At 44.9% G+C, this 12,072-nt stretch overlaps 1 protein-coding gene across 3 annotated transcripts in view; it reads right to left on the bottom strand.

Moving 5' to 3' along the window:
• CACNB3 (calcium voltage-gated channel auxiliary subunit beta 3) overlaps window positions 1-12,072 on the bottom strand; it is a 249,587-nt gene that overhangs the window by 21,286 nt on the left and 216,229 nt on the right. For all 3 annotated transcript variants that reach the window (XM_085600398.1, XM_085600397.1, XM_085600394.1), the window contains exon 9: window positions 9,643-9,752. In XM_085600398.1, the coding sequence (XP_085456524.1) occupies window positions 9,643-9,752 (110 nt within the window). The remainder of the gene's footprint in view (window positions 1-9,642; window positions 9,753-12,072) is intronic.

The following is a 12,072-nucleotide window of genomic DNA, read 5'->3' as shown; positions in this document are numbered from 1 at the left end:
TCAATGTGTTGTACATTTAAGGGCACAATTTCATTTCCTATGTTAATTATTACAGCTTCTTCTGGAGGACGGGTGAAAGTAGGTTCATCTACTTTATATGGGTGCAGCCTGCTGCCAGGTAAGCCCTCAATCGAGCACATCATCAAGATTCTTGCAAGCCACTAACAATTACTTCTGATTGTGTGTGGTAATCATGCCGGCGACCCGAGTCCAGAGAAGAGATTCTTTTACCATTTAACTGGCTGTCACTGCGATCACAACGTCTAGCCACGGCTTTTCCTTTTACAATCGGCTACCATGGTCTGGTAAAGGATCCATTGAAATAACAAAACTACAACTCCCAGAGTGCATTAGGTTTCTGTAGGAAGGTGGAATCTGACTGCATGGTTGCCCCCACTTTTTTCCTGGCGTTTTGCTGGTTTTTGACTTAGTTTGGCTGGGATCCTGCTATTCAGGACCCCAGCCTATCTGCTTTCCCCTTTAAATTGATTACAAGTACTTTAGGTACACTCCAGATTGGATTCTGGGGTACCTTTACAAGTCCCTAGTATATGGTATACTATGTACCCAGGGCATGGGTACCCCAGAGGCCTGCCAGGGGCTGCAGCATGTATTGTGCCACCCCTGGGAAGCCTTCCAAAATGACACAACAGGTCTGCTACTGCAGCCTGGGTAAGGTAGTGTATGCACCCCTTACTGAGATATAGGTTACCTATATCTCTCCATATCACTGCACATGTAAACCTATCAGTCACTCCTATGGCAGGCCTTAACAATCCTGAAGGCAGGGTGCTGGGTTTTATGTGAGAGGGTGCCCATGCATGAGCAGAGCCCCTCTATAGCTTTCGGGACCTTAATTCCGGGGTTGTTTGTGATGCAGCCAAACCATATACTCTTAAGTGCATTATAACCTCGCGGTAAATGCTGACTTTGGGATGGCTGCACGGAAACATGTGTTTGGTGTCAACCACCTTGGAATCATACCCCCACACCAGTAACTGGTGTGGGGGTATGATTCCACCCTACTAGAGGTAGAAACATGACAACACCGGTATACCCGGTACCAGCTTAACAGACCCTGGCATCACAAAATGGATGCTGACAGCCACAGACACAAGTCTGCCCTCCTGCTGCTGGACGAAACACCAGCAGGGGAGGCCTGGACAATAGATTTCCTGTCACAGGGAGGTGGAACCACCTCCCAGACAGGCTTTAGTGTAAAGGGGCTGAGTGGGTGCACTCCAAGAGTGCTTTGAAGTCTGCACTGGGGGCACATTTGGTGTCCCTGTGAATAGTCCAGCTCAAACCAGTTGCAGGGGCTACCAGCCCCTGCTCTGGTGTGAAACTGGACAAAAGAAATGGGTGTAGCCACCCTTCTTTCCTGACCCTCCCATAGGTGGGTCCCTAGAGTTTGGCCCACCCCTTCCTTGGGAATAAGATAGGAACACCTGGCTACAGGAGATTAGATTTACCTGGACGAAACTCTGATACATAATCCTGGAACTTCGACGATCTACAAGGCGCTAGATGACTGAAGAATCTCCCTTGGAGTAAAGGAGTTACTCCCCTGCAAGGCAGGCACCTAAGACGCATCTGACCGGTTTGAATCTTCGAAGCTCCCGCCGGACTCCGAAGAATTTGCAACACAGGAGGTGGGTTCCCAGACTTCCCAGAGGCCGACCCGAGCTCCCAGCAAAGCTGAGACCCGTAGCCGTCGTGGGGACCGTGGAACCGGAACCCTTGGACACCGTGCACATTTGCAAGTGCATATGCTTCCCGTTGATCCTTGAGGCTGTGCTTTGGGCTACTCCTAGTCCACACCCCGAGCAGTGTCTCCACCGAAGATGACCGGCCTACACTCACAGAGTGTCCCGTGGGCGAGAATTGTGTGATTCCTCTTGAGGTCCCTTCGCGATCCCTGGTCAGTCGACTGGTGGGTCCCTGTAAGGGCAACTAACTTTAATTGGGCTTACCTGGTTGCTCCAGATGTGCCCTGACTCTCCATTGCTTGGGGAGTCCCCAGGACCTTGCTGGTCTGCACCGAAGCATCTTTTCTCTTTCTGCGTGGGTTGCTGTTACCAAGGCTTGTTGGGTTCAATCCGAGTACCGAGACCGCAGGACTCGACATCCTTCGTGGGTCAGCTCGAATTCAGCTCCTGAGTGTCGTTGACGCCACCTGGTCCTCGTGGCTGCAGAGTCAAGCTTCACCTCTTCGCACCTGAAACACCCGACATGGGTGGGCATTCGTCTATCGTGCCCCTGGTCACTGGCAAGTGACCCAGACTCTCTCCCCTCTGCTTTCAGGTTCTTCTGATCTTCGATCCAGGCTTGGATCACACCGGACACTTTTCTTCTTCACTGCAGCAGCACTTTGCAGCATATCGCCATTGAAATCAACGACAATTCTCAACACCATTTGACACCTATGCACCCGGCTTCCCTGGGTGAGGTAACTCGAGTACTCTGGTGCTCCCGTGGGTGTTGGCCCTAGAACCCCCCCCCCCCCCCCCCAAGTCTAAAGGGGTTTGCTCAAAGTCTTCTCCTAAGTGTCCTTAACTTCTAAAATTCCAACTGCGACTTTCCCATAGAATAGTACGGGGCTCGCGCCTGTGATCTCACACTGCACGCGTCCCCCGTGGGTCTTCTGTGTCACTACCTTGGGTGGTTCCTTGGGGTCCCAACGATTCTACATGCTCTAGGCACGGTGTCTAGTCAAGTCGTGGTTATTATGCCACTTTCTTAGTATATGGCTTGGTTTCCCCCCTGGGGCCCATTGTATATTGTGCTATTTACTGTCGTTTTAGAACTGTATTATTGTGCATCTTGGACTCTAATCTCATAAAAAGATTAGTAGTGAGTGTTTAGAAATAAATACATATATTTTATATATACACCTTGTGTGGTTCTCCTTTCATTTAGTGATTCAAGAGGTTATAATCTGGTAAATCAATCTGCTTTACACTGCTTCAAGACTTAGCCTGAAGGCTGCTCACCATAGCTACCACTAGGATAGCTTTCAATAAAGGTTGTCTTTAAACCTATCATCAATAAGGGTTGTTTGGACTGGTGCACGGTGCCCACTATAACTAGTGGACAGCATATACCAGGCCAACTGCTCACAGTTTCTACGTTATGTTGCACTGCACTTTATTTTCCATTTGGAAAGCGCATTGTTGCCCCTAATGTTGCATCGAAGGACTGTGCAGATCTTGTCCGTTTTGCAAGGTGGGACTTGTGTGCATGAAAATCCTAACATTGCAGCCTAGTTTCACTAAAGACAGATTCTTTCCACAATAAAGTGAGAAATGCCATACAAGAGTTCCGTACGACTGCCAGTCTCTGTGTGAACTGTAGGAAGCATTGTGTGTGCAACCCTCGAGTCCAACATGCTGTCTGCATTGTGACATTAGACACCAGACGGGTGCAACGACCGCAGCAACAATGGACCTCATACTGAACAGGTTGAGCCCTGGACTGATCAAGATCCAGCACAGTAATTAATTGTTCCACAATCAAACGTAATTATGGTAAATGTGAACAAATCTTCTGTTTCGGAGGAGTGGGCTGAAGGAGATGCAACCAAAGGGAAAGCTAAAAAAAAGTGCAATGCAGTAGTAGCAAGTACCCTATGAATGCCTCACCATTTTAGAGAGTCACCAGCCGCCACTGGACAGATGCCTCCGCCCTATACTAGATCTTCACCTTTCAATACCTTTCTACGGAAAGAGAAATTCAGGATGCTCAACTTAGCTCAGGTTCTGTCTGCCCTGGACCCTGGAGACTGGATGGTAGTGTTGGACTTTCAGGACATGCATTTCCACATTCCCACCCTACAGGCGGAACCTGTGATACACGGTAGGCCAAGAGCATTTTCATTTTGCTGTACTCCCATTTGACCTCACCAGTGCCCCTTGGATGTTCCCAAAATGAATGGCGGTGGTTGTAGCACACCGAGGAGGTCAGGGATCCCAGTCTTCCCTTACCTGGACGACTGGCTGTTGAAGGTGGGCTTGACCCAGGCAGTCATCTCTCACCTCTAGATCACGGCAAACCTTCTGCACTCTGGGGTTCACTATCAACATGCTAAAGTCACACCTTACTCCTTCTCAGATGCTCTCTTTCACCTGACTGGGCGCGGTGTAGTTCTGCACCTATCTTCCTGAGCAGAGAGTCTAAGCCATTCAGACTATGAATCTGGTGTTTGAACCCCAGTCCTGGATTTCAGTGAGATTCACTCTGTAGGTTCTAGATCTGATGGCATCCTGCTGGTGAAGCACGCTTGCTGGCATAAGCAGGCTCTGCAGTGGGATCTGAAGACCCAGTGGGCACAACAACAGGAGCATCTGGCCGACCTGGCCCAGATTTGGGGGAGACTGCAAAATATCTCCTGTGGTGTTTGATAAACCATAATTGGATCAGTGGCAGATCCCTATCCCTTTCCCAACTAGAGCCAACAATGGTGACAGTTGCATAACTTCTGGTTTAAGGTGGCTACTTGGGAGAGGCAGAATCCCAGCTCCATATAAATCTCCTGGAGCTGTGGGCTAACTGCTTGGTAACAAAGGCTTTCCTCCCATCTATCAAGGGATGGCTGGTTCAGGTGCTCATGGACAACAGCACCGCCATGTGGTATTGCAACAAGCAGAGCAGGGTGTGATTATGAGAGAACCTTGGCTCGATCTATTCATCACTGCAGAGAACACGTATGTCAGCACGTCTGCGTGTTGGAGTTTCCAAAGCTGCTCTCGCTCGGAGATGCGTTCCAATTCGAATGGAACCCAGGACTCCTGTATGCCTTTCTGCCAATACTGCTCCTGCCCAGGGTTCTCAAGGCCTCTTAGAGGCTCTGAGCAAAATAGGTTTGGTTTCTTGAATTCCTGAGCATCACCATCTGTCCTTCGGGAGGCCATCCAGTCGTAGGGTAGGGTCCTCCACCCAAATCTGCTCACACTCCACTGTCTTGCATAGAGACTGAACTGCACCAGTTGAATTACTTCGATCTTCCTTCTGAAATTTTCGATGTCATCTTGGCATCTAAAATAGCCATCTAGGTGTCCCTCAACAAAACACTGTATACACCTGCCATTGAAACAAATTTGTGACTTGGTGTTCTTCACATCATGTTGATTCACTTTCTGCCTTGTGTTGTTGTTAGCCCGGCAAGGCCTGGTCTTGGGCACGGTTAAAAGTTATCTTACCACCCTCTCAGCTTTTTGCAGTTGCTGGATTTGCCCTCACTTTTTCAGTCACCTGTTATGGCAAGTTTTCTTAAGGATTTGCAACCTTTGCTCCTTCCTACCCCTTTTATCAAGCTCATATGGGACATCAATTTGGTCCTCACGTTTCTAATGAGTTCCCCGTTTGAGCCCCTACACAGCTGATATCTGAGACTTCTTACTCCTAAAATGGTCTTCTTAGTGGCCATTACATTGGCCAGAAGGAACAGTGAGCTTCAAGCTCTTTTAGTTAACCCATCGTAGACCGAAGAACCAGTTTGTCTGGATAGAAGCTGGTCTTGAGCCTCACTTCTCCCGAAGGTGGCGACTATCCCACGCCAGCCAAAATATTATGTTGCCGGCATTTTTTGCTCCACCTCATCCTTCTAAGAAAGAGGAGAGGCTCCACAGTCTGGGTCCGAAAAGAGCTGTGTCTTTTTACATTGATTGTACCAAAGATCACAAGAAGGACAATCCGCTCTTTATTGGATTCACAGGACCGAAAAAAAGGCAGGGCTGTGCAGAAGAGAACCCTCTATCGATGGACTGGACTTTGAATAAAGATCTGATACGCACTACCTAAAAAGCAGCCTCCTGAGGGTTTGCAGCCCCATTCCCCCAGGACTAAGACCGCTACTCCTGCGTTAGCACGCAAAGTACCTGTCCTGGACATCTGCCAAGCTGCTGCGTGGGCACTACTGCCTGAACAGTCAGGCCCATCGAGGCAGGCATTTTGCCTGTTCAGTCCTCCAGGATTTCCTGGTTTGAGGCAGATCACAGACCCACCCCTGGGGAAGTATTGCTTTGGTATCTATTGTGTGGTGAGGAATCGGCGATTAGAATGCTCTATCAGAAGAACAAGTTACTAAGTAGGTGACTCTTTTTCTGGTAGCGATTCTATCCAAGCGCAGATTCCTCATCAACCCTCCCATCCTCCCCATTCAATGAAATGGCTCTTCACGCAAAAGCCTGTTGTATTTGGAAACTGGTCACATATCATTGAGTCATGGGCCTGTGTTTTTGGTGCGGAAATAGTCACAAAAGAAACTGATCACAGCGCACTGGGGTGGTGCCTATATACGGATTGTGCACGTCACTTCCAATGTGGAGATGATAGACGCCACCTACTGGTGCACAGGGGTATTGCTCTAGATTTTCTGACCCAGTCTGATGCCTGGGGAATATTCGAAGGTGAGGAATCTGCGGTTATAGGGTGCCTGTACCAGAAAAAGCACTGCAAACGTAAGTAGCTTGTTCATTTGCAAGTACTCAGATCCAACAACAGTCTTGCAGCAGTGATTGTATGGTTTTGAAGTTACACTTCTAATCAGTGGCACTACTACATTGATGCGTACCTTTCGGCCAGTACAATAAAGAGGAGCTAGTACTGGATTGATTTGCAAAGAGGAGGAGCAAGAACTTGACAAGTTGGAAAGGTTGGCGATAAGCAAAGATATGTCACAGAGCCCATTTCTGTTTATTTGCATTCACACCCACTGTAAACCCAAGAGACTGGACAAAGTCAGACTGTTGAAATGCAGCACCTCAATTAGGGCAGTTAGTGTCAGAGACAATTCATCAATGTTTGTAGATGGTGAATTGTCTAAGACACTAACCCTTGGCAATTTTTAATAGAACCCACAATTTCTTTTCTGAAGTGTTTACATCTGTGAAGTGAAACTTGGTGTTATCTAGATGCATTGCCAGAGGCCAAGCACTCTAGGCCTTCAAGCCAAGGGGTATGTGTAACCCTGAGACTTTAGTAAATGGATGCCCACTAGTGGACTCCTGTGATCCATCAATGAATTGACCACAGCAAACATTGAGGGTTCAGGACACTGTCACACATGACCTACCTAGAAATAAATGACCATATGCTTATTAGCTGTTAGAGGATAGAATAAGACTGAACTACTACAGCTATCATAGATATGGGTGCAAATTTGAGGACATACGTACGACTGAATACTTCTCTCATTATATGAGGCTGGTGGGGGTGATGCACGGCCATATTCCTGCAACAAAGTTCCAATACAGACTTGATAGTGAACTGCATTAAAGTTTGCTGCAAGTGATCGAGAGCGCCCGTGCATTTTTAAAGTCCATTCTACATTCAGAAATGGGAAAAGAAGATCAAAGGCTCAGTAAACTATCCTTTGACCATAAAAAGAGCTCCAAAATGCCTGATAAAACCAGGACAGCAGGCCACCACCAGGACTCTGGCTGCATGTGATACGATGAGATGGACATGAAACATGTTATTGGATATGAAAATTACCCTCAAATAAATCAATTGATGAAAAAAAGGCACCCTATCCAAGTGGATCAGCTAAAACAGCAACTTTACACACAAATAGCTCCTAGGCTAGATATGGCTGAACATTGCATATATGTTGTGGAAGATGAAGCTACTTCTACTGGAGAGAGTATTTGTCGTACAGAGACAGTGCTTTCTGAGGTCAAGGTTAAGAATGAAGACCTTGAGGCTGTCTCCTAATAAAATAATATCTGAATCCTGGGCTTGCCCGATATCACAACCATGGGAATCCCTCCGATGTTTGCTGAAGCCCTGCTATCTGAACTGCTAAGACACCCCAACTTCTCTGACCGAATGGTGGTAGAAAGAGTGATCACTAGCACCAAAGCCACCACCAGGCACTACCACATGACCAATCACAGCAAATTTGTTACATTTTTGTGATCAAGATGTAGACCTCAGGTTAGCTTTAAGGTTTTACATTTATTATACCAAAGATTATCAATCGCATTGTATCCAGAATTCCTCGCTGCAATCCAGACAGTGAGAAAGGCATTTATAGATATTTTAAAACAATGGACATACCTTGAAATTGAGTAGTCTATGCCCTATCCGGCCAATTTGAAGATAATCTTTAACGGAAAGCCAATTTATTATTTCAAGAAACACTCTGGCAAGCAAAGGAAAAGGAATGACCCCGCTGATGTGAATAGACACTCTATATCGCCAGATGAGTTGGAAAAAACAGCAACAGTGACTATAATGACAGTTAAGCACCAACTTTTATTTTTGCTTAGAAGCATAATTAGGTATGAAAAGCGAGAACACCCAAAGAATAGCACAAGACTGACTATGGCAGTGAAGCACTCACTACTTTGTCTTTGGCCTTTTCCTCAGCTCATCTTCGATAGCCTGTCTTGTCACGTAAAAGTGTAATGCCTGATCCTGCTGTTACTCAAACCTATTCAGATTTCAAAAACGTCAGTAATTTAATGAACATCCCTATATGCCACTTATTTAATGAATGTTTATTTTAGGAATTAATGGATTTTTCATTCATTAAAGGTGAGCAGTAGAGAACTCATACTTGAACCCATTATCAGATACACTAGCAACACATTTCTTTTTCTTATCAAGAAAATTAAAGAGTTCAGAGAAAACCCATAAACCAATGTAAAGACCACAATGACAAACTTATTTATAAGTCCTTCCTGAGTCTACCTCTGCCTTCTACGTTCAGGTGGGTAGAGTACTATGCTCAACAAGAAACTCAGTAAGGGTGCAGAATAAAAAGGCAAATATCATAAAACATTCTAGTCTCCTAATATACCAGTGGCACATTAGCACATTCTATAAATCAATATGAAGGTAATAACAGTGATCAATCAGTACTCCTTTGAGGATTAAATGTAGCTATTTGGGCACATCCACAACCGGAGACTGTCTTCTTCAGGTCATATAATACTTGAATGTCAAGATTGTTAAAAGAAATATGCCATTTAGAATCTAAGCATAATTCTGACATAAGGGCAGAACATCACAGCCTCTGGAGTTCTTGCAATAATGTGCAGATGGATTCTAAGCAAGCATCTTGGAGAGGCAGTGGAATTGTGGTGCGTTGGTAAGTGTGGTCCTGTTGGTTCTCCTTTTAGGTATATCCTGATAGAGCCATGAATCAGAGAACATCAGTGTTTGCTACTTTGTGATTGACACTGGAAACGTCTTCACAAATGTTGGGGGTGGGGTGCTAAAAAGCTAAGCAGTGTTATGTCGTCATGTGGCATGTATAGAACATATTGTTCTTGGAATGCCAGGTAGACATGCTATAGTCTCTTGCTTTGTGCATCTCTGCTGTTCCAGCAGAAGAAAGACATATGGAGTGGGCAAAGAATAGTGCCCCTTAGGACCCTCTCTGTGCCTTTTACAACCCAACATATTGTGGCTTTTTAAATCCTCTTTCCACTGCAACCTTGCATATGCTGGTGCACAATAAGTATAAACCAACAATTTGAGACACCCCTCCCCATTTTGTAAATGTGTTTCTGTAGAGTTGTCCATCCAGTGTATTCTCCCAAAACTGTACAAGACCTGAGGTCCGTTGTGCAATTACCACAAGCTGCAACTGAAATGGTCTTAAGGAATGTTCACTTTGCTATTGATGGGACTTACCAATGCTGGAGCGGGTTGTGGAGCGTTCAATGATAGCCCGCCGGCCAGGATTATTGAGGACTGAGCGCTTGGCGAGGGAGAGGTCTGCTGTTACCCTTGTGATGGAAATTCTGCAAGAGAAAGAATGTCATGAGTTACGTCTGATCTTCGAGAGGAATTTTCCACTTGTTGACAAGGATGTGCTCCATATCAATGAATGCCCAGTGTGGGGTAATTAACAGGTTCACCATTGGGGTAGCGAGGGTCTGATGGGCCTGCCCTTGGTGGCATGTGAGTGTCCCAGTCGAGCGTTGAACAATAATGGGTGTTACTGAGACAGTCTGCCCAAGGTGTTTTATGAGCCCAACAAGTGCGTGTGCTTTCCTCTTTTAGGATTTGCACGTGTACCTGATAGAGTCCTCAGGTGCTGTACCAAACTAAACTAACCACTTAGTGGTCCAGTGGCAAATACTGTGGGATAATAGCCCTCATTTCTGTATTGCATTGAACCTCAGTTGAACCAGAGTTTATTAGTGAGGAGTGGCATGCCTACTGCCCAGAACTGCTGGAACTGAATGAATTTGCCCTAAGCTCAATACCCTTGTTCAAAATGTTAAAAGGTTGAGGCAGTTTGAGCATGACAGAGATACACAAAACACCACACCAAAGCCATTAAGATACCAAAGTGATGCTCACAAAGGAAGTATGTTACAGTTTTCTGTAAATCTAAGGGGAGCCTTCACAGTCCAATTAGCAGTACCCAGCACAGAGATGGTACATGAGCCTGTGACAAATTGTCCAAACAGACTACAATCATCAGTAAATCCCAGAACTGAGTGGAAGCACTCTCCCGACAGGGCTATCCTGCCATACCAGTGGCAAAAAGTAATGCGCAGTGCTACACAAATGCTGATCACATAAAAGAACGTTCCTTTTTGGTGGCAATTCCATGGACTGACAGTTGAGCTTTGGAAGAAGGAGCTTGAAAGCCTGGGATACAAAACTGCTCTTTTCACCAGGAATGATAGGAACTGTTTTGACAACAAGAGTTTGAAGATTGTGCTACATCTGGAAATTAACTATATTTTTCTGCATTTGTCTGACTTCGTTCCAGCACTCATTGGTTAATCTGCAGATTATCTTCATTTGACAGGAGGGGAATGTATGCTGAGAAATCTCAGGAGGAGGCTGTGACCTGAAGGCACAGTGTCCTGATGAGCCTGAGGAGAGGGATTCTCAGGAGGGTATTTCCCTAGGGTCTAGGTCCTGAGGAGGCTTAGAACTCGGCTGTACCAAGTGAGTACTCAACGGCTCATCTGAATGGACTTAATTCTGTAAATGGATAAACTGTAAACTCAACAAAGACCAAAATAATAATAACCTTTATTGGTTTCAGCATATTTTCTCAAGAAGTCAGAAATCTGATATAGTTACTAAATCTGTGAAAGGTTTCGCAAACATCTATGGAGGAAGAGCCATCGGACCATCAATTTACAGCCATTAACTCTAAGCTCACTGTGTTCCTTCTATACACTTTTCTGGCACATGACTTCAAAAAAGTGCTAATTCTGGACTAAAAGTAGTTGCTCAATATAAAATGTTTATTAAACCTCCAAAGCACCCCGCCAGCTATCATATTGCTGCAACAATCAATTATTTATGCGACTGCAGAAAGGCTAAAAGAGATTCTCTAAATCAAATGACAGAGGAATTGATGTTAAAATCATTTGAGGCATTCAAATGAAATATCGCTAAGATTAACAAAATTATCCATGAATACCAACACCTGCAACTAGATCTGCTTATTGCAATAAATAGACTAGAGTGGCAACAGATTATAAGTACACTACGAGACACAGACTTTGAGAAAGATCTGCTCACATTCTCGACATACAAACATTTGGAATTTACATTAGACTCCTACTGTGCAAACAAAGGTGCTTAAATTCGGATCTTGAGGCAGAAACAAAGATAAAGTACATGAGATTCAGGCTATTATAAATCCTAGTGACACAATTTGAAGGATCTTGGGAGAACCGGTATATTTCTCTAAGGGGATGCAGGTTATGAGGCTATAAATTAGAACCTTTGGAACATATTATTTGCCCACTCCCTTTATTTATTGAGGCAAAAATAAGGACAATGAAAGAGGAAACTACATTCCGTCGCAAGCCAATATTTTCATTATTCAACTTATGACCTTCCTATATCCTGCCTATAAGATGCTGCGCTCATCGACTAAAGGCTTATAATCACAAACTAAAAATGAGATCGTATGACTGCTAAAACACTGTATTAGATATCTTGGTTTTAGGAATAAGTGTACTGTAAATACATTACTTGATATCATTATTTGTTTCAAGTAATTTTAATGTTTTTATTTATATTGTAATTGCATTATTTGACCTGATACAATACAATTTCACTACTACTAAGGTAGTTGTTCCTTGC

Source organism: Triturus cristatus, chromosome 4_2 (assembly GCF_964204655.1).
Source record: "Triturus cristatus chromosome 4_2, aTriCri1.1, whole genome shotgun sequence".
In the NCBI taxonomy this organism is placed as follows: Eukaryota; Metazoa; Chordata; class Amphibia; order Caudata; family Salamandridae; genus Triturus; species Triturus cristatus.
The sequence above is the reverse complement of the archived record's forward strand: the minus strand, read 5'-3'. Positions and strand labels throughout refer to the sequence as shown.